Genomic DNA, 26,768 nt, shown 5'->3' with positions numbered 1-26,768 from the left:
TTGTAAAGCTGACTTTGCAGCTCACTTTCTTGCTGATTTGGGTCATAAGTTACCATAATGCATGCATGCATGAAGTTATGGGACTATGATAAGTAGGGTGGTGGTTGCAAACTTGCAGTCCTGGTCTTAGAACAGATTCCAAGCCTCTATATTTAGAGGTTATGCATTTATTCGTAATTTCGTAACATCTAGTCTATTTGAATAATTTAACGGTTTACGATATGACATATTAATAAATTTTAACAAAATTTAAAATAAAATTTAATAACTTCAAAAATAGAAAATAGAATTTAAAATTAAAAAAATGAGATTTAAAAAATCAAAAAAATCCAGAGTGAAAAATTCCAGGAAGTGGACTCCCCTGCCCCACCCCATCCCCGCCATGACCATCCTTAACCACCCCAACACCACCTAAGCCGCCATATCAAATGCCATCTCAATGCCATCTCTCTATCTCACTCCATCCCTTCCCACCCCAACGCCTTCCAAAATTGTGCCATTTTTCACCTAAATTATATTGTGGAGGATATGCTTCTGCATAAACAAAGTTGGAGGAAAATCATGAGTTCAATTAATGGCTTCTCAAGCCCATTTGCATATATAGATATGAAGGAAAATTCAAGCAATTTCACCACATCAATGGCTGTGATGATATGTAAAATGTTTTGTTGACTGACTTCCTCCTACCCGATACCTCACAGCCCCCTACCCCTTGCTTCACGTTTTGCCGGAAAACAATGGGTTTTTAGTATTTATTATTTTTACTTTAACAATTAAACAAGTGTTAATTTTAAACAGTTTTTAATTTAAAACATCTATATATATAAAGTAAAAGGCAGAGAATGGTAAAACATTCAAAATACCAGAAAATGCCTTTGGTTAATGCAAACATTAAGAATTGAAATATATATATATATATATATATAAAGCGCAAAGAATAATGCTACTCTTACCACATTTTGTATACCACATTCTCATACCACCTTATATGGCAGATGAGGTGGACAACCACATCAATTAAATTAATTTAACATTTTCTTTTCTTTTATGATTTATTGACACTTTTTAATTGATGTGGTTGTCCACTTCATCTGCCACATAAGGTGGTATGAGAATGTGATATACAAATGTGGTAAGTGTAGCATTACTCGTAAAGCAAAAGGCAGAGAATGGTGAAACATTCAAAATACCATAAAATGCCCTTAGTTAATCCAAGCATTAAGAATTAAAATTATTAATTAAATGATGATAATATGGTAAATTCACACGTGTGCGGAGAGGCTAGTTATTAATTAAATGAGGATAATATGGTAAATTCATACTTTTTCATATTTAAAAAAATTAAAATTAAAAGAAAAATCAGATAATGGATCCTATTTTTATGGAACACAACTACCCATTATCTTTTTTAATTCTAAATAAATTTTAATTTTTTTCAAAAAAAGCCTCTCACAGGCGCAGAAGCGCGTGCAGAGAGGCTACTATTATATAATGTTAAACATTTATGTTGATGATGTCATGTTTTAAACCGTTAGATTATTTGAATGGACTAGATGTTGCAAAATGCATGTAAATGCACAACCTTTAAACATAGAGGCACGAAATCCATTTTCAAACAACTCAATTTAACTTATCTTATTGCACATAAGTTTAGGGTTAGTGTAGTGGTTTGGAGTAATTACTTCCCTAGGTAAGGTCTTGGGTTCGAGTAGTTCATGGCCTATTAGAAGTAGAAGGCGCTCCGGTGGGATCCTCACGGACAGTCCTACCATCCGTGTAGTGTGTGTGAGTTTAGTATACTATCGCTCATCTCAATAAGAAAGGTCCTTCAAAAAAATTATCTAATCCCAAAACTCACTCTAAACTCTATAAATGCCCACCTATTTCTCAAATAAAATTATATTTATGGAATTTTAATTTTTTGGGTCAAATTGTTTAAAAAATAAATTATGAAGTTATTTAAAAAGATTAAATGAAGAAAAATTAGACTTAAATTATTTAATAAAATTGCGGACTTAAAATTTGAGTATGCAGGGTTGGGGAAAAAACGGTTTAAGTCTGGGCAAAACCCAAATAGTTACTTCTTGAAGGGGGGAAATTTGAGTTTAGAACTAAATGTGTTAGAAAATGCCTAATGGGAAGAGTAGCCCAATTTCTTATAAACTCAAGTTAGATCCCTTAACTTATCAATGTGCAACAAACATTTTTAACAAGTTTCTATAGCATAAAATCACGTAATTTATAATATAGAAACTAAAGTGTATATAACCGGTAGTATGTAAGTTTTTCTCAGCACAAACAACGTGTTTGGATCCCCCAACGCTCGGGTGAAATAAACTAAAACAAAAGAGACCTTGCGTATAAAACTGTACTATCAAACCAAACCGGAAATGCCTACGGCATCGTAGCCCCAAACTTACGAGCACGTGAGCTGCGCGCAAGAGCGAGTGGAGAGAGACCCGAGGGCCCTATAACTGATTTTAGAGGGTTGAAAGCATAGTGTGTGGAGCACTGAGCAGCACCAATCAGGTTTTTATTTTTAGGTGTGGGTCTTGTTTTTTTTTTTTTGGTCTGAGTGTGGGTCTTGTTGTGTCGTATCTCTTGAAATTCAAGGAAGCACGTGATTCATTCATATCACGTCACGCGGTTTTCAACCTTTTGCACATTTTGCCACTCATCCGACATGTCGTTTAGCATTACTTGCTTTATTCTTTAAGTGGGGGATGCATTGTTCATGGGACATTAACAGTGATTGATTGCTTTCATTAGTTTAGTGGGTGGGTGGTTGGACAGGTGGCATTGTCTAACTTGGTGCATTTTTTTTTTCTTTCTGTTTACCTAGGTTTTATTTTAGTGGTTTTAAAAAGGTTTTCCATAAGATTAGACTTTATTTTAGTGTTAGTGTTTTTTTTTGGTCCAATGAGTAATTATTTTTCTTTTGCAGATATGACATTATAATTATTCCATTCCATCAAAGAAAAAAGAGTTGTCAAAATAGACCCGTCCAAGGAAAAAAAAAAAGGAACAAAATCTTATCCACATGATACCAAATGTTTTTTTTGTTGTTGTCAAAGTTTGGGAGTATTTTTGTTCACATCTTTAATCAGAGATGTACTATCATTACCCTTCTGAATACTTGACACGTGTTTATAGGTATAACCATGATTCCACAAATACAAAAGAAAGAGGACCATAGTTATATATATGGACACGTGTCAAGTATTAAGAAGGATGATGAAAATACATCTTGAGTTAAAATTGTGAGCAAAATATTTTCCAAAATTTGAGGGAGAAGGAGATGTGTCTTGGGGTTGGGACCACTAACCTGCATGCAAATACTTTTACTATTGAATTATGGGTACGTTGACATATGATACCAAATGCCTTGATTCAGGACCCATCACTTGTAATTTTGCAGTAAAGGGTGGATTTTTTTTTTTAAAGATATAAGAAATAATAAAAATATGAATTCTTCATAATTCTTAAATCATTTTCCCACCTAATAGTGGTGAAAATTTAACCTTATTCGAATTTAATTAACTCCACATTAAGCATTAGGTTCATCATTATTTGAGACCACTAATATATAAAAAAATGAATAACTTAGCTTTCGCAACTTGAACAACTTTTTTCAATTTTTAAATGAAATTGTATAAATTCTTATAGAATTGTAAATTTCTTATGGTTTTGTTAGCGTAATCTCTGTCCACATAGGTAGAGGTAAAAAGCTTAACCAATTGAGATCATTTTGACTATAAAAAAAAGTTTATAAATAAGAAGATGATGATTCGGGTTCATTATTTATTTAAAGAAAAAGTGACCGATAAATACTCGCAAATCCAGTAGTTGAGTACATTTACTTAAACCCTAAGCTCCCATTTGACCTTTCTTGTATCAATGAAAAAAGAAAAGAAATACTAGGGAATCAAGTAGGCTGTAGAGCAACTAATGTTTTATTCCCTTTCAATGATTTCACTGACTAGACCTTAATTCATTAGATCCAATGCATGTCTAAAATATAATGGACCCCATAAATCAGAGGGGAAGATTTGAGGCATATTATTGCGGAAAGAAATTCTTTGAGGAAATGTATATAGCTCATGAAAAGTTATTTGGGTTCATAGTTTCTTTTTGAACCTTTTTACTTTGGAGAATTGAGAAAATCTGTTCTTTTTGTTCAGAAGAAAAATCTAATCTAATCTTATGTATTTTTTCATTGAGTTTGATATGCTTGAGATGGACTTCATTTCTGTGGTCCAGATTCTAACAGGCCCTTTTGCCTCTTCCACGACAAATAGTGAGGAACCAGATCCTCTTTTGGCTGGGCCCTTCATTGCTTCACCCATTATAATACATATTTTTAAGGATCATGCTTCTTTTACTAGTTGTGTTAGTTAGGGTTACACATTCGAGTTTAACCATAGCCATTTTGTAGGATGCTATAAAAAGGCTTTGAATGTCAACGGGGTCTAGTCCAGTAGAAAAAAGTTTTTACTTGCCGACTAGTGGTCTTATATTTGAACTTTCATGATACTTTGGCAGTGTGTGAGAGAAATTCTCTCCCCTATCCTAACTTCGAAAAGAAAAAGTTTTAAATTTTGAACATATATAAAGGTGGGTTGAGTTCAATTATGCAAATGTTGGTCCAGGCCAATGATATACCAACATCTCTTCTGTACCCTTCTCCATTTTTAGCCGCAAAACTAATATAAATGACAAATCAGGAACATCAACCATGAATGAATCAACGTTTGCCCAACATACTTTTGAAATCTAAAAGTGGTGACGTGATCTGTTTGCTTACAGCTAGTTCTATTATGAAAACAACAATTATTTATGGTCAACATGACAAGAGAGTGTGGACTCAAACGTGGGCCTAAGAATCACCCAAATTCGTGACTTGCGGGAGTGGCGGGAGTAGCTAAAGCATGTAGAATTCAAGCACAAGCCCAACTTCTTAAATTAGTGAGTGGATTGCACTATTTACATGTATTGTTTTTCAGTGATAAGAATCGTCTAGTTTTTAGATATTTCTTTAAAGTTAACTCTGGAAAAAAAAATCACTTGAATCTCAAAAAGATGACTGTTATTTTAGTATTTTCTTGGAGCACGGTATTATTAGTCTATTTCGTTGGTCACAATTAGATCACTTAATGGTTTTCAATTTGTCTAATTTTTTGCAAAGATAATCTATGAATAAAGACTTAAAAAATAGGAGAAATTTTTGTATGTTCCGGGTACACCAGCTGGTGTACCAGACATGTGGAAATATTTTATTTTTATTTTAAAAAAGCATTGCAGTAAGTTGGAGAGTTCAAATCACATGTCTTATGTATATTAAATTTGGGATTACCATTTAGCCCTCGAGCTCATGGGCCAATAGAGGCCCACCCGACCCATTGAGAAAAAGCCCAACCTGTTATTTAATGGCCGGCTTGAATTAGGGTGTTTAAAGCTTGACCTGCCTTGTTTGAGTCCATAAAACCTAACCCGGCCTGCCCATAGAAGCCCGGGCTGCAAGCCCATGTATATAACGCATTCCTCTGTGCACCAAAGAGAGGCATTACCTCTCACGACCAAAAAATGGAGAGAGGCATTACCTTTAAAAACAAATTCGTGAGTAATTGATATTTATTCCTTCATTTTCCCCCTTTCTCCCAACAACACAGTGTTGGGCGTGTTTACATGACAACTGCATAACATTTCTTGTGTTTAGGATTCCCTTGTCGATCCAGAATCTCACTGGGATGAATCCCTTTCATGCTAATTTAATTAGATCAAAATCTGTATGATAACAGTAATTGAGTGGCAAATTTTTTTTTAATTTTTTTTATAATGATAAATCTTTGGAGATGCAGTAAGAGAGTATGTCATTCGTGTAAAGACACTGAGACAGATGTGTAGGTGCTCTATAGAAGATGGAGTCTGCTGAATGTGATCAACTATAGAATTCTTGTATGGAAGTCTTACTCACAAGTGTCAAACAAAGAATTCTAAGTTGTGATAATGCAAATTAATCCTTAGACCTGAGACATCACAGTTGTCTTGTATATATGTTGTTCCTCTTTAATAACACTATACGGTCGTATCAAAATTATTTGACCTAAAGGTGTTCCTCAGGATTCTTAGCATGTACGCAGCGACAGGTGAATATACAACAAGAATCCTCTGCTCTTAGTAAGAAGAGAGAATACTCTAAAGATATGATTCGTGAATCTTTGGCCAAAGTATTGGATGGAAATTGAAATAAGAACGTTTGCAATTTCATCAAATTGAATCATATAATCTAGAGATGTTATATTAGGGATTTTGACACAAGTTTACCATATCCCGAGAATATGACATAGAGTATTGAATTAGAGAAGGATCGAATTGCATTGTAATCGCAAAATGACTAGGTTCTCTAAATGAATTCTTTTTAGCTTGGGTAGCCATGACATACTGCTAGGTGTCACTCATGGCTTGTGAAAGCCTTATAAGGACTAATTATAATTAGCCTTTGCCAATAGGGAGAATTATAAGGAGGGATACAATTTACACTAGATTCAGAGTAAATAATTCATACCCACTGCCTCGCTAATTAGAACCCATAAGATCGCACACAGAAAAGGAATCGATTGGAAAATTATGAAGAGAATGAATGATTTTGTGACTTGGTCAAAGTCAATGTGAAATTCAAAGGTTAAAGTCAAAAGTCAAAGGTCATACGGTTGACTCGACACTTGACACGGTCAACTAAGGATGACTGGGACTAACACTCGTTAGACAAGTGAGTGATGAAATTAGTCAAGTCACTAGAGAAATAAAAAAAAATTAGATTAATTTAATTATTCAATTAAAGTTATGAAACTTTAATTAAAGGTCCCATATGACTTGGAAATTCAAAAGGGATTTGACCATATGGATTTAGGCACACATGTGACACATTATAGGATTAATGTGTTAGACCAAGATAGCAAAAGATGACACACAAAAAAGAGAAAATGGGCTTTGGGGGAGGGGGATGTGGCTACACTAGGGTTTAGGGGCATTTTTGTCACTCTTGTGACATTTTTTATCCTATAAATGTGTAGATATGAAATTCTATCATCCTAGGGTTTTTCAAGTTGGTGAAATTGGGAGAAAGAAAACATCAAGCTCTCTCTCCCTAACCCCTTCAATCTATCACATCAAGTGAGGGTGCTAGCACCACTCTTCACTTGTTATCTACACATTCTCTCATCCCATTCAATCATTGGTGAAGAGCTTTAGGGAGGTGCATATCTTTGTACCTATTTGGAGAGCTACAAGGTGGAGAATCAACATCAAAGGGAGAGCCAACAATAAAGGGATCACTCCTTCTAATTGAACACCATTCTTGGTTTCAAGATTCACTCCAAGGGTATGAACATCTTTTCTTTCTTTCAAATAGGATTTAGAGAGTCTTTCGTGCACACTTTCATATACTTATAAAGATTGGGACCAAATGAGACTTGCATGAATCCCTAGTTTATTTAATGCTTCTGCTCTTACTTTGATTTCATATTAGATATGGCTTGCTAGGTGATTTATACTCTCAAAGTTTGGTTGTAGAGTTTTTAGAAATTTCTACACAACACCATTCCCACCATATTCCCTTCAGGATTGGTGCGTGAGGCCTTAGTGCCTGGTCGTTGCATGGGCTTGGGTGACCTTGCCTTGTCTCAATCGAGCCTAGGCAATCTTAGGGGAAGCCGATTTAGGGTTTTTGGAGAGGGCCAGTCACTTCCTAAGTGAGCTAGGCCTAGTCTGCTTTGGGCTTTTGAGGGTGTGCCTTATTGACATTTTGAGTATAACAAGTTGAATTGAAGCAAAATTTGAAAATGTTAAGGTACCAAATTATTAAAACTCAAAATACGTGTACTATTCGTAGTACTAAACTAAAATACACCCTTTATTTGTTCACAGTACATCATATAGCAACAATATGAGATTGAAAAAGCGAAACCATGACATTTGAAAGCTTGTAAAATGGGGAGGGTTGGGTGAAGGGTTAACCGAGGCCCTACTTAGTCACGTTTCGTCCCTAAGGGTTGAATAGGGATTTAAGTAAATCAATAAAAAAATTAGAATGAGTCGTTACATATTATATGGGAATATAAGATAAATGAATTGATATAGCGAGTATACGTTTTTATTTGGATGTGAATATATTAACTAAAAGCAAATATATGATATAATATATATATATATATGTTGAACAATATTATAATTTGGGGCCCTTCTAAAATTAGACCTCTGTGCAATTGCTCACATTACACACCCCAAGTTCCGCCCACGCCTAACTAAACACACGCTCAATATAAAGAAAAAAGAATTATGTACATTTTTTCCATCTCTAGTACAAAGTATTAAATCAAAAACTCACTCTTAGGGCATGTTTACATATCAGTAATGGGTATGGGAGGAAAGAGAATGATTTCCATTCCTAACTTCCCCTACGTTTACTTGCAATCAGGAATGAAAAAATAAGTGGACCCCACCTCAAAATCCGTAATCATATCTTCTCAAAACAAGGTATTAGATCAACTAAGGGGAGTAGTTGATTTGATTCCCATTCCTGTTTTCTCTTAATAACTTTCAAAAATACCCTTACAACCTTACCATAATTCCAAAACACCCCAAACCCTAAAAAATAAAAAATAAAAAAAACTCACGCCAAAAAGTTCCAAGACGCTCTACCCTAAAAAAAATAAAAACTCAGTTCCAAGAAGTTCCATATATTTAATCGTATGAAGATTATGCAGGTATTATTATTTGATTGTTTACTAGTTACGTAGGTGAAAGATATATATTTATTGGAGTTTATTTTTTCGTTTGAAATTGGCTCTGGACAAAGGTGTTATTAACTTTATCATTGAACTGGGCTCCTGTTGTTTATCTTGTTTAGCATATTGATTCCTCATGTTTACACCGCCTCACTGGTTTGCTGCAAGATTAGTTTGGTCTCCTTAACCAATTTGAGAATTATATATGTGTTGTGGTGAAAATGTGCTGGGCATTTTAGTAATCAAATTAATTTGGATTCTGATTCATTAAAGTTAGTAAACAATAACAATGAGAATCAACCCTATTCCTTTACTAATTCCATATATTTAGTAAATAGCTTAATGAGAATGATTCTTCCCATACTGATTCAATAGTTTTCCGATTCCTAAATTCTCCGATTCCTTACTTTCTTTATTACTGATACGTAAACATGCCCTTCATATTGCTAGTTGGGAAGTGTGAAGAGGGAATAGATGCCGTCCGTGTGGAGGGGTTGTCAATAGCTTACGTAGGGATTGAAACGGTGAGGGTTGCTAGCTATTTATTTTCTAATATTTTTTATTTATGAGGGGTGAAAGTGGAATATTGAGGGGAAAAATTAAAGGGTTGGTTCCAACATATTGATATTTTAAGGTTTATTATGCTTAAAGGGGTGTTAACAAAATTTCACTATGCTTTTAAGGTTATTATTCATATTTTCCAATTTATTTATAAGGAATGAGAGAAGTCATGACACTAGGAACTTATATAGCAGAATCAAGGAATGAGAATCAAATCAACTCATACCAAAAAAAAAAAAAAAAAAAATCAAATCAACCACTCCTAGTTGATCCTATTCCTAATTTGACGGTATTCGATTGCAAATTTTGGCATGGAATCCACATAAATTTTAGTTCTTTATGTAACATAAACACATGGGAAGTCATGATTATAATCATTCCAATACCTATGTGTTAGTAAACACAGGAGAAGAAGAAATCATAATTAGTAAACACAGGAGAAGAAGAAATCATAATCATTCCAACACCCATTCCTGATAATTAAGGTTTCTCTTTTATTTTCTGATGGATTGTCGATTATGTATTTGATAAAACAGTATAAACAGATAAAAGATAGATTTTTCTCTCTTTTCTTTTTCTGGCTTTTAAAATTAGAAAGATTGAACTAAATTAAGCATGATTAAAAAAATAAAAAGTTCAAGGTTGAAGAAATGTGGAACTGGGTGGTTCAGATTGACCAATCTATATAAGCCCAGCCGTTAACGGTTGGTAAACCGCCAGTTGCCACCAAAAAGGCATGGACGTAACATGACAAATTACGTTTGCCCTTCATTCAGATAAATAATTACACTACTGGACAACAACGAAACTACCCTTAAAACCTCAAGGGTAGTTTCGTCATTTGAACAACATTGTATCATACCCACTGCTAATAAAATGGTTCCGTTTAAAATTTCACAAAACGAAAAACCAAAACCAAAAAACAGAACCTGAAATCAATTTGGGGTTTCATTTCCACACATCTCTACCTCTCTCTTTTGCCTGAGGAGGTGTTCAAGCACCTCTTCGGATTCATTTGTTCTCGCTAATTTCTCTAGGATTTGTCTCTCCAATGGCGTCCGAAATCTTCAATGACAAGAACGCTGTTTTCAGAAAACTGAAAGCAAAGTCAGAAAACAAGGTTCTTTTGTTTTTTTAATATCATTTTGCCTTTTTTGTTTGGGTTATTCTTAAAACTTTTATATGGGTTTTTGATTTTGATGCAAAATTCGATATGGGTCTGTTAGATCTGATTCAGATCTGTGTTCTGTGCTTGGATCTTGAGTTTTGATTTTCGTTTTGTGGGTTTTTGCTCCAGATGTGTTTCGATTGCAATGCAAAGAACCCAACTTGGGCCTCGGTTACATATGGGATCTTTCTCTGCATCGATTGCTCGGCCGCTCACCGCAGTCTCGGCGTTCACATCAGCTTTGTTAGGTATGTTTCATGTGGCAGTAAGGATCCTTAATTCTCTCAATCCGTATTTTGTTATATTTTGGGTGTTGGAGTAGCTGTTTTGAGTACATATGATTGAATGTTTATTGCTTTAACTATTGGTGCATTTTGTGATGTAATCTAATTTATGTTACGAGAACTCAAAGTTATGTTTTTAAATAAGAGGGAACTGAAATCACGTTACATGTTGGGGATCGGAGTCATAGTTTGTATCATTAATTAAATCTTAGGAATTTGGTAATTAGATAGACGTTTGATGGGATTGGATGGAGGGTGCAGCAAGAAACTTGGGCCAGAAGTGCGAAAGGTTATGCTTTATTTTAGGAACCGTGATCTGTTTTGTTCTTTTAATAGAAAGGAGATTTGTGGAAAGCACCTCTTGTGGTTCTTTGTATCTGTTTGAGCTAGATGGAGTATAAGTCCTACAATTTGACCCAAACTTAATATCTGAAGTACAACTGAAACTATAAGGCAAACAAGGGAACTGTTGCATGCATTCTTAGGAAGACTTCAAAGGTAGATAAGAAGTTGCACACACACGCACCCATACGACTGCAATGAAGCCATTAGTTTTATGTGATTCAAAATTATTAGCAGTTCTTTCCATAATGACTTATGCGTTTATTCGTTGTTACTTTCCACTTAATGGAAAAGCTTTCCTGTTACTTTCCCCTCGTCCTTCCCCGATCTTCCTAGACGAGCCCTTTCCAAGGATGTTCTCAGAGCACATCCCTTTCCTCCAGATGACGACCTTCCCCCACCCCCCTCCTGCCCGATCTTGCCTACCAACCATTTCCCCTCCTCAATGTGGTCTTCCCAAACAATCCACTCTCCCCCCTCCCTACCCCAATCCCCCGCTCACTCAGAATCTTCCTGTCTCCACACCCCTTGGCCCTCCCCTCCATCCCCCGTCATCTTTCCCCACCTTCGATTGTTGAGATTATTTTAGCATCAGGGGTGGATATGATAGTTTGAATTCAGATTTCACTTCTCCATGTAATGAAATTGGACCTAGATTTATTCTCCATGTAATGATTCTAAGTTTACATAAAAGATACTTTCTTGATAAATAATTTGTTTTTTAATGGATTGTACAAGTAAAATCATGTGTATTTTTCAAAGGTTGAGTTGAATATGATTGTCAGATCATTTAGATTTAATAATGCATCCTATTTGAAATTCACATTTGGGTTTAATCTTTAGAAATAACTGCAAAAGCAAAATCGCGACAATGACAATCTTATAATTGATTTGTTTAATTTGTGCAGATCCACAAATTTAGACTCATGGACTCCTGAACAGCTTAAAACGATGAGCTTCGGTGGAAACAACCGCGCACAGGTTTTCTTTAAGCAGCATGGATGGACGGATGGAGGCAAAATTGAGGCAAAATATACATCAAGAGCTGCCGATTTATACAGGCAGATGCTTTCTAAAGAAGTTGCCAAAAGTATGGCAGAAGAGGCAGGTCTTCCGTCATCACCTGTTGCATCTCAGTCAGGACAAGCATCTAACGGGCTTCCTGATGTCAAGACCAGTGAAGCTCCAAAAGAAACATCTTTAGCAAGGAAAGAAACCCCTGAAGTCTCTGCTCCCCCGAAAGCCCCCCATACATTTGTTACCAGTACTGTCAAGAAGCCTCTTGGTGCTAAGAAAACTGGGAAGACTGGGGGGCTTGGTGCTCGCAAACTTACTACAAAGGTTGTGATTTCTTATTATCGCTTAGAATAAATTATTTATCAGCAATGGTATCTTTGAGTTCTGTTTCCTATTTTATTATATTTTTAGGGAAAATGCCTTTTTCTTAGCGAGATAACTTTTATCAAATGCAGTCAAGTGAAAGCCTGTACGATCAGAAACCTGAAGAACCTGTTATACCAGTGCCTTCCTCAACTAACAGCACTCCAACAACAGCTGGCTCGTCCTTTGTGTCTCGTTTTGAGTATGTAGAAATTATCCAAAATCCTGAGACGAATCCCAATGGCGCTCATGTAATTAGTCATATTGCTCCACCAAAGTCGTCAAATTTCTTTGCGGATTTTGGAATGGACAGTAATTTTCCCAAGAGAACTAGTTCAAATTCCTCCAAAGTTCAAGTAAGTTATATTCGACCAATGACATTCACATATAAGTAGTTTTCCCAAGGGAACTAATTTGTTTTTTATGTTTCTTGTTACTTGCCCACTAATAAATATTAGTTCTTTAGAAATAAATCGTTAATTTAGGACCTGCTACAATGTGAAAAAAATTAAGGCTCCAATTCCCTAATCTATATTGCACTTTTCACACCAGGATTTAAGGCTTGACATGATTTAGAAGTGTTAGGGTGACAAATTTAAGAGAACCAAAAAGGCTAAGCTTTTCCTATCATCTGGTCAAGGAAGAAAGAAGAAAGAAGAAAATAGACACTGTATTACTATGATGAGAAACAATGGTCAGACATGAAATCTATTGTATCATAAAAGGGACAAGCTTCAGGTTTTTGTTTAAGTTTTGAAGACCCTGAAATCCCTTTTGCTATAAGAAACGGTTCAAACAAACAAATTTATCTAAAGAGGGGAACATAGTAAAGTACAAAACTGAGTTTAGAAGGAAATAAAAAGCTGCTACAGTTTAAATAATGGTGGGGTGAAAACTGTCTACTTGTTTGTTTTTCATAGTTTTACTGTTTAGTTTTATTTTACTATTAATGTTTTAATTGTATTTGCAAAAGCCTCCATTGATGTCACAAGGGTAATGCATTTTTAAGTTTCTAATCAAACTCAGAACACCTCAATTCCTAGATGAGGATGAATATATCGTTCTTCTCTGTAGTTATACTGCAGGTTGATATGGATGAGGAAGGAATCATTTACCAAAACTTTGTGAAATTGGGGCTGTGTCTATAACAAATCTGCTCGTATATCATAGAAAATATTTTTTAAAGAAATTTGTTAATACTTGCCTCTGAACTTTTCAAACTTGCCCCTGAACTGTCTGGATAGTTATTACTCCAGCATTTAATTCAACATTGTTCAGTGAAATTCAACTTTTAAGGTCACCACTAATTAATTGAAGTGATGTTTTTGCTTCCTGTATGTTCATTAAAAGGAGTAATTTACACATTTGTAGTTTCTGAGTGTTTGTTCTTTTTCTTTATTTTCCGGCCATTCATTGTTTTTAAGGTCACCACTAATTAATTGAAATGCTTTATGTTTATCCTAAAGAGGCTCAAGTCCGTTTGCTTGATATTAGTAATATGGGAAGCAACCAAATGGAGTTTTTGTATTGTGTAACAGTTTTCATATTCCTAAAATCTGTAAGGTCCAGAAATTCTACTCAGAAGTAAACGAGTAGGCAAATTTTCCCCCATGGGTGAGAAAGCATCCTAACGTATTACATGTATTTGGTTATCTAAGTTCTGGAGTAAAAACATTCCTTTTCAGGCAGTCACTACAATTTGAAGTTTTTATAATCGTAATCTAATAGGCAGATTATTGTCTTAAAAAATAAACAAAAGAACATGAGATTGTTGAGTGAGTTACATTATCCTTTAAATGGTTCATGTATGCTTGGCGAGGAGTACTTTCGTTTGCTCCATTCCAATTTTATGTTGTTTTTAAGTGGCAATGACCATATGCCTCAAATGGTAAGGCCTTGTTTTATCAAATAGTGGGGCCTTATTTTATCAAATGGTAGCGTTATTTAAAGAATCATTATGACAATGGGAATGTACTATCCTTCTCATGCATGATATCCAGTCCTGATGGATACTGTGGGAATGTTTAGCCCGTTTTCGGAAGACGTATGCTGCTGGTGGTTTCCTCAATCTAAAAAATCTGTCTTATAGTGTTTGCTCTTTTGGTTATTTTTGCAATTGTCTTTTTGCACTTGCATATTGGCTGATGGAGACACCAACTTGTGACATATAACAGAGTTGCTTTATGTCATGGTTCAGCACACTGATAACCAGTTTGCATTTCTGTTCATGTTATTTTGTGTGTGTTTCTTTATATTGATGTTTTATTGTTTTTCAGATTCAGGAAACTGATGAAGCAAGGAAGAAATTCACAAATGCAAAATCTATCTCTTCCGCACAATTTTTTGGTGATCAGAACAAATCTGCTGATGTTGATGCTCAAGCCTCCTTGCAGAAGTTCTCGGTATGTATCATTACTATCATAATCAACTAAACCCAGTTCAACTGGGAATTTCTTTTGAATTTGAATTCCCTTTTGTCTTTAGTATTTTTTATTTATTGAAGTCCTGCCCTGTAGCTTTCATTCAGCTAGACCTCATATTTGTCGGAGTATATGCCGAGGAAATAATTAAAATCAAAGATAATTGTCTTTTGCAACATCAACACATCTTTGGCATACAAATCAGTTCATACAATTGTGTTTGTAGTTTTCTGATTCCGGACATTACCATGATAACTTGGGAACACGAATGCTGCTTCGTTTTTTTTCTTCGACTGTCATTAAACTATCTCAGCTGCTTCGTTTTTTTTCTTTCACTTTCATTAAACTATCTCAGCTGAAGCGTGGTGGGTGCTTGAAGTTATTAGACTCAAATGTGAAACTTTGACCCCACACCAAAAAAAAAAAAAAAAAAAAAAAAAACTAACACAAATTTCTTGCTACTTCCAGGGTTCCGCTGCCATCTCAAGTGCTGATCTATTTGGCGACAGGGATGATAATTTGCCCCTTGATCTTACGGCAAGTGACCTTATCAACCGACTGTCTTTTCAGGTATGCCTTGCATATAAGAAATTTCCAGTTGTTTTTGAGTCATTGGAATTCAATTTTTTTGTCATATGTTTATCATATTTTGGCCATGTCTGATCAGAAATTAGTCTTCTTTTCCTTTTTGAGTTTCCAGCCTTTTGTTTAACTAATTTCGGTTTAATCTTTGTGTATTCTCCTTTCCAGGCACAACAGGATATCTCTTCCCTAAAAAACATTGCTGGAGAGACCGGGAAGAAGCTTAGCTCCTTGGCATCCAATTTAATGACGGATCTTCAGGACAGAATCCTCTAATGTTGATATGCGTTGTCTTTATTTGTTAAAGTACACCAGCCATTATCATATGTAGTGATTGTAAAGAAGAGTTCATAAATTTTTTTTAAAGACAAATAAGACTTATCAAAATTCTCCAGGCTTAAGAAGAGTGGCTGGTGTTTTATTTTGTAGCACAGGTACTGTTCTGAGATTTGATCATATGCGTTCTTGTTTCTGTAAACCACCATAACATTACTGCTTTGTGTCAAGAGAGCAAGGCAAAGGATACTGTATTCTGTTAAAACTTTGATTTGTCCTTGAGATTTTGATCACTTGTTCATTTTCATGTTGTTAAAATCATTCAATCCAATACAATTTGATAGATATAGTCAATTAACATTGATTCTCAAAATTCCTTAGGCCAGCTTTTGCAATAATTTTTAGAGATGCATATGTGATTGTCAATCCACAATGGGGGTCACAACAAATTTCTGCATTTTCATCTTCGGGAATGTAAACTTCAAGTAAGTTATAGAAGAGCTTGGATTTTTTCGGACCAAAAAATTAAAAAAAGAAGAGCTTAGATTTTTTATTTTAATAAAGGATATGCTTATAGTAAAAGTGCCAAACCAAAAAAAAAGAAAAGAAAATAAAAGTGGTTATGACTATAACATTTTCTGTAGAAACATTCCCAAACATGCCTAGAGATTTTTTCCATCTTTCGGAAAAGGTATTTAGTGAATTCATGTATTATAAACGTACTAGCTTCTTTGCACGCGCTTCCGCGCATGCGAGAGGTTTTTTTTTATAAAAATTTTAATTTATTTTAGAATTAAAAAAAATAATGGATATTTGTGTTCCATAAAAATAGGACCCATTATCTGAATTTTCTTTTAATTTTAATTTTTTAATACAAAAAATTGTGAATTTACCATATTATCCTCATTTAATTAATAATTTCAATTCTTAATGTTTGCATTAACCAAGGGCATTTTTTGGTATTTTGAATGTTTCACCATTCTCTGCCTTTTGCTTTATATATATAGATAGATAGATAGATAGATGTATGTATTGCTAAAAAAATACTTCATTTTTCCATGCACTTCAAAAAAATATGGCGACATATATATATATATATTTTAAAATCGCCATGTTTAATACACATTCTAGCTATTCTAAAAATAATAAAAAATAATACACATACTAGCTCTTGAGCACATGCTCAAGAGTGCCAATTGCGTTTATTTATTATTTATTCTTATTGTTTTAATTTAAAATTAAAAAAGAGAAAATGGGTCTATTTGTGTCCATGAAAATAGGACCCATGTTCTCCTTTTTTATTTTATTTTATATATCTTTTTAATATTAAAAACTATTAATTTACTATATTACTCTCATTTAATAAATATCTTTATTTCCTAATATATTCTAAGATCAATTACATAAAACACCAAATTTTGGGTATCATTTCAAATTCATACATGAACTTGTAAGACCCTACAAACGGATATCAAAACTTACGAAATCCTACAAATGAGCCCCTTTGTTACCAATTAATTGTAATTTTCCTCACCCATATTTCACTACACTAACATAACATGCAACTTCTTTTTTCAACCAAGAAAAAAAAAACACATGAAACTTCTGAAAATAAAGAAAAACGACATCTTTCCCGTCTCTCTCTTCCCTCTCTTTTCTGAACTTTGGTACCAAATTGGAGGAGACTTTGGAGTTTTCCCTCCTTTTCCAAAACCCAAAAATTTTCGAAACACTTTTTTTCGCCTTTCCCTCCTTTCAACCGACAGCTTCAACTTCCCGAAACCCCCAAAAATATTTTAAAAGCAAAATTCTCAAAACCCAAATCCCCATTTCCCTCCTAATTCGTGGAGCCAACCCCAAATTCCAATTTCAGATTCAATTTTCAGTTCGTTGAAAAGCCCATTTCTAGAATCTCAAGAGCTTCAGTGGAAAATTCATCTCTCAGAAGCCAACCTTTTGCCTCCAGACTCACTTCTCACGAAGACCCAAGTGGGAAATTCAACCTCTCCAGCTTTAATGCCTGCTCTTGCAGAAACCCTAGATGGGTCTTCGCCATTTTCACAAAAGGAAGCCGTAGATGACCATGCTTTGGTTTCTATCGCAGAAAATGCAAATGGGTCTTCGCCATCTTCACCTCTCAAAGCCCTAGACGATATGGCTTCGGATTCTTCTTTGCCAAACCCAACTGGGTCTTCACCATCTGTTGAAGAAGGCCAAGAAGATGAACCATCACCGCCTTCGCCTCTCAAAATTGTTGGTAACGATTTATCAAATTATGAATCGGATCCACATTCGGAGTCTTCAGGACTATCGCGGTGGTCGTCTTCCGCACCTTCTTGGTCTTCTCGGTGGTCGTCGAATTCTACCAAGGAATCAGTGATTTCCTCGGATTCCCAGTTTTCAATATGTGAAACAAAGCCCTCTATGGTGGTATGCCCCTTTGCTTTGAACCTGTTTGAAACTTTGCATTTATTTTACATTAAAAATTATAATTATTATTCATTTTGCGTTTAATTTTAGTCTAAGTAATTTTGGGATGTTAAGTTTTGTTGTCGTTTTGGTGTTGCAGGGTGCAGGGCTTGCAAATCTAGGCAACACATGCTTTATGAATGCAATTCTGCAATGCTTCACGCACACTGTGCCACTCGTGGAGGGTCTTCATTCTTGCAGTCATTCCATGCCCTGTGATCGTAAGGCCTTGGTTTCTATTGCGTTTGCTTTATGTTCTTATCTGATATTTTTCTTAATTGTTGGAAGCTTTATGCAGCTAGTTAGTTTTGCTGATTTCTTAATAAATGTACTAATTTAAAATCTGAAATTGGGATTGTGTAGGTGGTAGTGAAGGATTCTGTGTTCTTTGTGCTCTTCACGACCATGTTGATCTTTCAGTAGCCTCTTCAGGAAGAGTTATTTCACCATGGAAACTTGTCGACAATTTGAATCGTATCCTTTTGATCATACGTGTTGAGATTTCTGGGCATAAAATTGTGATTGTGATTGTTCTTTTCTTTGTTTTGAATGAAAAAAAGAGAGTAACTTATGAAGCCCCTACAAGTGATTGATTTTGATTGAGCAGTTGCACTAATTTTTGTTGTGAAATATGTAATTCTACCTGAAGCTTTGAAAATTCTGTAGTTTTACCCTGAGAAGTTTACATCCGAATGTGATTCTTAACCCTCATGCTACTAGATTTCTCATCTTTCTTCCAAAGATACCAGCAAGAAGATGCCCATGAGTTCTTGCAATGCTTCTTAGACAAACTTGAGAAATCTTGTTTGGATTCGTTGGAAAAGGAGAGTCCATCTGCCCAAGACCATAATCTTGTGGAAAGGGTTTTTGGTGGTCGTCTCCTAAGCAAAGTATGACTCCATATCTGATTGCCATGATTCATTCTGCTATGGTTAAATTTGATGGAAAATCAATATTTTATTATAATTCTTATTGATTTTTGTGTGTATGAATTACTTTCAGCTTCGATGTTGCAATTGTGGTCACTGTTCTGACACTTACGAACCTCTGATTGATCTGAGTTTGGAGATTGAAGATGCAGAGACTCTCCAAAGGGCCCTGGAGTCCTTCACTAAGATAGAAACTATCAATGACTTGGAGACAAAGTTTACATGTGAGAACTGCAAGGAAGAAGTATCAGTGGAGAAGCAGCTTGTGGTGGACCAGGCCCCTCCAGTTGCTGCATTTCATCTGAAGAGATTTAAGACTGATGGATCTCATGTTGAGAAGATTGAAAAACATGTAGAATTTCCTTTGGAGTTGGACTTGAAGCCCTACACCAGTGGCAGTGACAATAATGTGAGTTGCTGCTTATTATTATTATAATTATTTTTTACACAGAATATGTTGATTTTCCTTCGGATTTGGACTATTAGTCAACCAGTGGGACCAACAGTAATGTGATTGCTGCCTTTAGTTTCTTCATAATCAAATTGGTATCAGTTATAACTTATAAGAAATGCAAGGTTTTTTTAACACATGATAATGGTTAAATGATCTAAAAATGAAGGTTAGCTGAATGTCATGTTTGTGTTTTAGCTATGTTTAAATGGCTGTTGTTTCTCAAGCCCTTGGGGGTTATCTGTAAATGGTGGGGTAATGGGTTAGGATTAGGGTAGATCCAAGATTCGATTCCCTCCAATTTTAATCAAGAAAAAGAATGGTGTGGTCTCTCTAGTTCTAATTTCCTGTTTCTTGGCAATAGGTGGAATTGAAGTATGAACTTTATGCAATTGTGGAGCATGTTGGGTTCTCATCTACTTCTGGACATTACTTTTGCTTCATTCGGTCATCTCCAGATACATGGCATAGGTTGGATGACTCAAAGGTAATTATTTTCTTTATGCATTCCGTAATAAACAATTCATTGTAACTGTTTTATCTGCATGACTTTGTAATTCTTGTGAAGCTGGTGTGTGGAAGTGATTGTCTTGCCATTCATGGCTTCTTTCATTTGTTTTTGTATAAACGATCTTTATGATATGATCTTTGTTCTTGTTGTATGTTTACATGCAATAAACGGTAATGATGATCTATGGTAATTGGATTGTTTCCATCAGGTTTTACCCTCAAATATAGTAGTATTAAGATTTACACTAAAAGTTCCACTGTTATTTTTGTAGGTCACTAGGGTTCAAGAAGAATTTGTTCTGTCACAGGAGGCCTACATTCTGTTCTATGCAAGGCAGGGTACTCCTTGGTTTTCTAGCATAGTGGAATCACTAAAGCCATGCTTGGATCCAGCTATGACGAATACATCACCTAAGTCAGTCCTAGAGAATGTCGAGAGTGTCAGTATTTTATCTCCTAGTGTAAACAATGTTGATTGTTGTGTTGCCAATGAACCCGGAGATGCTCATGAGAGAATTACTCTTTCGTTGCCTCGAGCAAGATGTGAAGAGGTTGAGGTCATTGACACTAGAGATGCAGCCGATGGTTGTTCCAAGGAGACTAAAGATAGTGCTGCTGTGATTGATGCTTCAACTCCAGGGAGGGCAAGTAACTCCTTTGATGGAAAATCACACAACAATGAGAATATATGTAGTACATCGTCTCTTGGTGGAAATAGGTGCCATAAAAGGTCTCCTAAAGTTTATCTCCATCCTATGACACCACCCAGATCTCCTAGTCCTGATCTGCCTTCTTTTGAGTCTCCAGGTAAGCAAATACACTCTGATCAAAAGATTTTATTACCTTTCCCTTGAAATTTATGAATGCAACTAACTTAATGAGGTCGAATTGAATTTTTCAGAGCCAATATATTGTCTTCCGCGCGATCATTCCAAGTCAGTGGACAATGTGGCCTGCAAAAGATCATTGAACAATATTATTCGAAGTGATCATTTGAAGTCAGCAGACAATGCGCTCTGTAAAAGACCTTCCAACAATGATGTAGATGATTCAAAGAGAATTGAAGCTTTCAGATATCTTTCAAAAAAGAGTTTGACAAGGGACAGGGGAAGCCAACTTCTTGCTGCCATGGTCGGGCCTCAAAGTGAAGGTTCTTCGAACAAGAGAAGGAAGAGAGTGGGATCATCACCATGCAAAAAGGTCAGCCCTCCTGGTGGTAGTCATAAATCTATGCGTCCTGTGGCGGCGGCATTACGGTGAGCTGTTCCAGGTTTCTGCTTGCTAAAGCTTTCTCTAGCTCAGCCGCAAATGTAAAAGATGAGCTTGTTCAAATATTTCATTTGAACAGAAAAATAGAAGAGGAGTTTGTTCATATATTTTATCTGGCATCTTTTTATTTCTTTTGCCAAAAATTTTTCTGCTTACTTGTGGAATGAATTACTGTTTCAATTGCGACAACCTCTTTTGGAGTATATATGGTTTTGCTTGCACGAGTGACCTTGCAACATTTTCTGTTATCGGTTCCATACTGGGAAGAATTGTAAGAAATCGTTCGATAACACTTGTTATTTCTCAATGATATCTGATGATTAAGACAATCCCTACGAAACTCTTTCATTTCATTGAAGTTTATTCTTATTCTTACAAAGCAAATAGCATTTCCTATTGATTTGCCCCTGGACTGGACCTATTTAGATTCTGAATTATCTGTTGCCATGCCATACCAAGCACTAGCAAAATCAAAATAGCGAAATTCTTGGGTCACATGAATAGAAAGCTAGCAATCCAATTTTCTTTTGTTTTATTCAGTGAGAGGATTTCCTTAAAAGGGGCCAAAAGCTATCTACTATCTATCAAATAAACAATTATATTGACCTCTAATTTCATCAATTTACCAACTAATCACAAGTTTCATATTGGGTTTCAAAAAACTAGAAATCAATCAATCAAAATATTGCAGGACCTAGTCCACACTCTTGCTACTTATCCACCTGCAGACTTGATCCCCTCATCTTCTCAATGGCGGCACGAAACTAAGCCATGTTTATCAATAGCCTTGAGGCAGAAGTTCACCAACCACTTGTTTCCAAGTCACAATGTGAATATGATTGGAGGTTTGGAGAATTGAATATATTCAAACGGAACCCTAAGTGTATGGAGGAGATACAGATTCAAACGCATAGAAATCTCACAAGAAATCTCAAAGAATAAGAGGGATGACATAAGTAACATGTATGGAACTAACCACTTACCTTTCCTAAAGGCAATCATGACTTGGATAGCCATTGAAACTTTGACATCGGGCTTGCAAATCACAGTTTGACACATGTGCAAAAATAATTCATCAAGAACACTGTAAAAACGAAAATCTTGCGACAAATGAGACAAGAACACGAGTCCCGCATCGGAAACTTAACAAAATAGAAAGTTCCATATAATAAATGGTTTCACTTCTAATAACATTGAGAATTTTTGTACAAACCATACACCTGCTAAACAGGTGGTTAAGTTGGGGACAATATCAATATTGTTAGTGATGGGCCAAAAGTTCGTCCCTCTGAAGTTTTAACATGGTATCAGAGTGGGCCGGTTGACTGGGCTCGATTAAACCCAAATCAAACAAAAACTCCCAAATTGAGCCAAAATGAAACAAAGTGAGGTGAAGGTCCTTTCTCGCGAATATGAGCCTAGTATTTATAGGAAAAGAATTGGGTCTTGGTTTGGAATCCCCAATCTGAATCCCTTGATTTGTGGGATTGATTTCTAATTTGATTTAATTTGAGCTAATTGATTTACTTTAGATGTTAATTACGTCAAAATCTTTCATTTAGGGAAATTAACTCGTGATTTAGGAAGATGACCAAATAAGGATAATTTATTCCTTTTTGGCATATGATTTCATTGGATTGATGAAGCTCTTAGATGCTAACATGTGTCATCTCCGGTGCACACCTTTGTCTGCGTGAGTCATGTGCCACGTGTATTTGTGTGGGATCCACATATTTTCTAGTTATCTTTGACTAGCCAAATTTTGAATTTTGACTATTGAAAGTAAATTAGTGAATTTTTAATTCACTAAAATTTCTATGTCTACAAACACAAAAAGAAAAACTTCTACACATATCATATTGTTATTGGTAGGAATGTAGGAGTTTCTACTTACAAGGGAAGGAGGGAAGGAGGGAAGGAGGGAATGATTTTCCATAAGGTAACTTGTTCATTCTTGAACGGCATGTGAACTCGACACTCACCATTATTGGACTCCAAACCACTTTAATGCTTACACACAAAGGTTTGGTCTTAGAGAATGTAAACGTAACTAATTTTGCTATTGCAGTATTATACTAGCACTCTTATTATTGTTGTTTAAAGAAGGTCAAAAACAACTCTCGATATGTGCTCAAGTTTTCTAATAAAAGAAGCAGAAAACACTTTTGTAGTCATATACCACCAGCATGTGAAATGAATCTGCTTGTGTTACATACCCATTTTCATGCCAATCATACACACCAGTTCTAGCTTCTTAGCATCGATTATATTGATTTCTTGTTTCACCCATAAAGCCTTAATACTAACCCTTTAAACTAGGGAGCTGTTATTAACACACCAAAAAAGTTGTCATCTGCACTCGTTAATTCGGGTGCAATTTCTAAAACAAAATATAGTGCTTTGTAGCATTATTACTAATACAAAATGCTTAGGTTGAGTATGCAAAACAAGAAGAAGAAAAAAACTAGATAACTGGGCTTGACGTTACTTCTCTTGGAGTAATGTTGCAATTTGGATAAGAAAAGAAAACTATTGGTGCTTTGGCCAACCAATGAAAGTTGTCATCGGTATCCAACATAAAATCCACAAAGGAGAAGACACATGCGTATGCTCGAAACATGAAAAAGAACAGGACAAAGACTTTGACATGATCACTATAATAATTGTTGGTGAGCCTACAACTTCCTAGTAACAATAGGCCCCGGCTCATCAATTAGTCAATTAGGTTAGAGGTTGGAGATAAGATTTAGGAATGAGCATCTTATATTAATCTAGGGAAAACCAAAATTTGTGAAATCCTATACTCCTAGGCATGACAGTAGATTGCCAACGTATCTTTGTTTGTGTCAAAGTACTATAACTATGTACACTCCTCGGTTTGATCAATCCCTGAGTTTAGTTTTTCCCTCATGACAAAGTTGGGATCTATTTAAGAAATGTTGAGCCCTTGTAACAATTCCGATTTCGGTACTTGATCAATTTTTTTTTTTCTTCTCTCTATGTTGAAGATTGGCACAAGAACTAAGCCGGCTTAGTAAAGTTTTAAAAAAATTGTTAACTTTTACATAATATGGTTGTTTTCTTCAAAAGAGGAGGGAAGAAGAAGAAAATAATAATGCGACAATCGGTTGTCAGCTGGAACAACAGAGCACTGGCAACATATCGTATGCCGAACGGGTCATCAGAGTCGATGAACATTACAAAACATGTGCTCATCGTCATGGATGGGATGAAAGAGTTCACGACGGAGCCGCTTGAATGGGCCCTTGAGAATGTAATCAACGCTGGCTCTACTGTCACTCTTCTTGGTGTCATGCCATGGCTTAATATTCCCCGTGAGTACTGTGATTCTAGTATCCTCAATCCATTAATCTTTAGTATATGCATATGAGTGATCTAAATGCATGGCAATCTTGAGCTTTTAATTCTAGTTGAGTACGTAATAAAACAAGCCTGCACCACAAAAATCGCCTAACGCTATATAGTGGAAGGAAATCGAACCATTGACCTAGCCTAATCCTAACTCATTTCCCTACTCACCCTCTCTAGTACTTCGGCCACCCCAAAAGCTTAAGGGTATTGGATTTTTAATTAGACCACATAGTGTAGGTGTTGATGTGTTAATTTACAATTGATTATTCAATATTTCATGGAATTACACACAAATGACATAAAAAGACGAAGTTCTCTAGAATTTTCCTTGATTTTATTTACATGTCATGCTTCTATAGCTGGCTATTTACTTTAATCCAAACAAGGTTTTGCTTCGTATATAAAATGGAATACTTGGGTGGTGATTGTAAATGTGCAGTCTCTTCCAAGACATGGCTGGATGTTTGGCCGGTGGGACTAGAAGAATTGTCATTTGTCAAAGAGAAAAATGAGTGGAAAAGCGACCTCAAATATCTAAAGCTTCAAAAAGTGGTGGACCTTTGCAACAAATATGGGGTATAGTTAACGATGGAGCTCTATATATATATATATATATACTTATGCTCGTCTAACATTCTGCATGTGTATGGAATGTTAATTGCAGGTTTTTCCCCAGAAGAAAGTTATAATGGGTTATCCCTCACGGCTGCTGGTTGTTGAGCAAATTACAACCCTTCATGCGACATGGGTGGTCTTCGATAGGTATACCATGCATTACAGTGAAAGATTTCGACATTATTCAGTTATTTAGTTCTTCAGATTTTGAGAAGTATGTCCAATAAGGATGGAGCCTAACTTCTGTTAAGATTTTCATAGAAGGTGATGGGTTAGGATTAACAAAAGCTAGGGTTTTCCTTCGGACACACTTTTACCGGAAAGACTACTTTGTTATTTAGACAAATTTTCGTCCATAAAGAACCAATTGTAACAAAAAATCTTAATACAAGTTAGGTTACGTCCTTGCTAGGCATACATCTCAAAGTATGAGAATCAAAACGACTGATAAGATAGTTAATCAAAATGAAACTTTGGTCAGTATATACTATTTGTCAAATTTTAGCTAGTACTTTAATGGGATCTCTCTGTACAGGCATCAAAAGAATGATAGAAAATTTTACGCCGGGAAGCTTCCATGTAACATGGTGATGATGAACGAAGAGGGGGAAGTTGATATGATAAAGGGACGGCCCATGATAGATAGTGACAGCGCCGTTGGAGAGTCACCGGCCTCTTTGCTACCGACTCCGCAGCTGATGATCTGTGACCACTTGAAGGGAATTCTTAAGAAACGAGCACAAGATCTTCATCAAGACCCCGAGGATCAAGATCGGAAGGACGTGCCATGATCTTGATCAACAAGGGAAGGAATGCAGAAACAAAGAAAGATATTGGCAGAAGAGGAGAGGCTGATGAGCTTATATAGAGATGCAATAACTCCTTGGGGGAGTAACTTGGCCATGGGTTTTATTTGTTTTCACTTGAGTCAAGCTATCAAATTAATCAACTTTTGTTTGGCAAGTGTGTATTCTCCCAAGATTTTCTGATGTAATATGAATTTGCTCTCCATGCTTCTTGTTATAAAATTTCATACATAATCTTCTGGACTTAAGCAATGACATAATCTTCTGGACTTGAGCAATGCTGAGGTCTTATCCTAGCCTTTTTAAAGTTATTCTACAAAGACTAAAATCTCATTGAGAAAAGCAATTTTCATATCCATATTAATATGGACGATCAATATTGCATGTCCATTTATGAACTAATGCAATTATAGCATTCGATCTGTTTCAATTGATACAGACTCGGATAGCTTGCCTTTGGCTTTTTTACATTCGTTGTATTTATAATATAACCCATCTTCTTACCGCAGTCAAATTTATTTTTCATAATACTTATTGGTAAAAAGAAG

The 26,768-nt window shown here is 35.5% G+C and overlaps 3 protein-coding genes across 3 annotated transcripts; all 3 read left to right on the top strand.

Annotated features, from left to right (window-relative positions):
- Positions 10,209 to 16,106, top strand: LOC18775958 (probable ADP-ribosylation factor GTPase-activating protein AGD8). The gene is made up of 7 exons (XM_007210450.2): positions 10,209 to 10,467; positions 10,645 to 10,763; positions 12,050 to 12,482; positions 12,614 to 12,877; positions 14,798 to 14,923; positions 15,410 to 15,511; positions 15,692 to 16,106. Exons 1-7 carry the CDS (start codon positions 10,399 to 10,401, stop codon positions 15,797 to 15,799), a joined length of 1,221 nt encoding a protein of 406 aa, XP_007210512.1. The 5' UTR covers positions 10,209 to 10,398; the 3' UTR covers positions 15,800 to 16,106.
- On the top strand, positions 17,276 to 21,780 carry LOC18777001 (ubiquitin carboxyl-terminal hydrolase 21). The gene is made up of 8 exons (XM_007209020.2): positions 17,276 to 18,229; positions 18,369 to 18,489; positions 18,632 to 18,742; positions 18,989 to 19,158; positions 19,271 to 19,606; positions 20,013 to 20,135; positions 20,431 to 20,965; positions 21,060 to 21,780. Exons 1-8 carry the CDS (start codon positions 17,816 to 17,818, stop codon positions 21,416 to 21,418), a joined length of 2,169 nt encoding a protein of 722 aa, XP_007209082.2. The 5' UTR covers positions 17,276 to 17,815; the 3' UTR covers positions 21,419 to 21,780.
- Positions 24,604 to 26,424, top strand: LOC18776623. The gene is made up of 4 exons (XM_007210116.2): positions 24,604 to 24,762; positions 25,239 to 25,375; positions 25,464 to 25,561; positions 25,950 to 26,424. The coding sequence occupies exons 1-4, from the start codon at positions 24,618 to 24,620 to the stop codon at positions 26,203 to 26,205; spliced, it is 636 nt and encodes a 211-aa protein (XP_007210178.2). The 5' UTR covers positions 24,604 to 24,617; the 3' UTR covers positions 26,206 to 26,424.

This window comes from Prunus persica, chromosome G5, assembly GCF_000346465.2.
Source record: "Prunus persica cultivar Lovell chromosome G5, Prunus_persica_NCBIv2, whole genome shotgun sequence".
Lineage (NCBI taxonomy): Eukaryota > Viridiplantae > Streptophyta > Magnoliopsida > Rosales > Rosaceae > Prunus > Prunus persica.
Note: the sequence above shows the minus strand (reverse complement) of the source record. Positions and strands in the feature narration are given on the sequence as shown.

Coding starts and splice junctions, on each gene's coding strand:
- LOC18775958 (XM_007210450.2), top strand. CDS start 10,399: ATGGCGTCCGAAATCTTCAATGACAAGAACGCTGTTTTCAGAAAACTG. Junction 12,878..14,797: donor CAAATTCCTCCAAAGTTCAA/GTAAGTTATATT, acceptor ATTGTTTTTCAG/ATTCAGGAAACTGATGAAGC. Junction 15,512..15,691: donor TCAACCGACTGTCTTTTCAG/GTATGCCTTGCA, acceptor TCTCCTTTCCAG/GCACAACAGGATATCTCTTC.
- LOC18777001 (XM_007209020.2), top strand. CDS start 17,816: ATGCCTGCTCTTGCAGAAACCCTAGATGGGTCTTCGCCATTTTCACAA. Junction 19,607..20,012: donor CCAGTGGCAGTGACAATAAT/GTGAGTTGCTGC, acceptor TCTTGGCAATAG/GTGGAATTGAAGTATGAACT. Junction 20,966..21,059: donor GCCTTCTTTTGAGTCTCCAG/GTAAGCAAATAC, acceptor TGAATTTTTCAG/AGCCAATATATTGTCTTCCG.
- LOC18776623 (XM_007210116.2), top strand. CDS start 24,618: ATGAACATTACAAAACATGTGCTCATCGTCATGGATGGGATGAAAGAG. Junction 25,376..25,463: donor ACCTTTGCAACAAATATGGG/GTATAGTTAACG, acceptor TGTTAATTGCAG/GTTTTTCCCCAGAAGAAAGT. Junction 25,562..25,949: donor ACATGGGTGGTCTTCGATAG/GTATACCATGCA, acceptor CTCTCTGTACAG/GCATCAAAAGAATGATAGAA.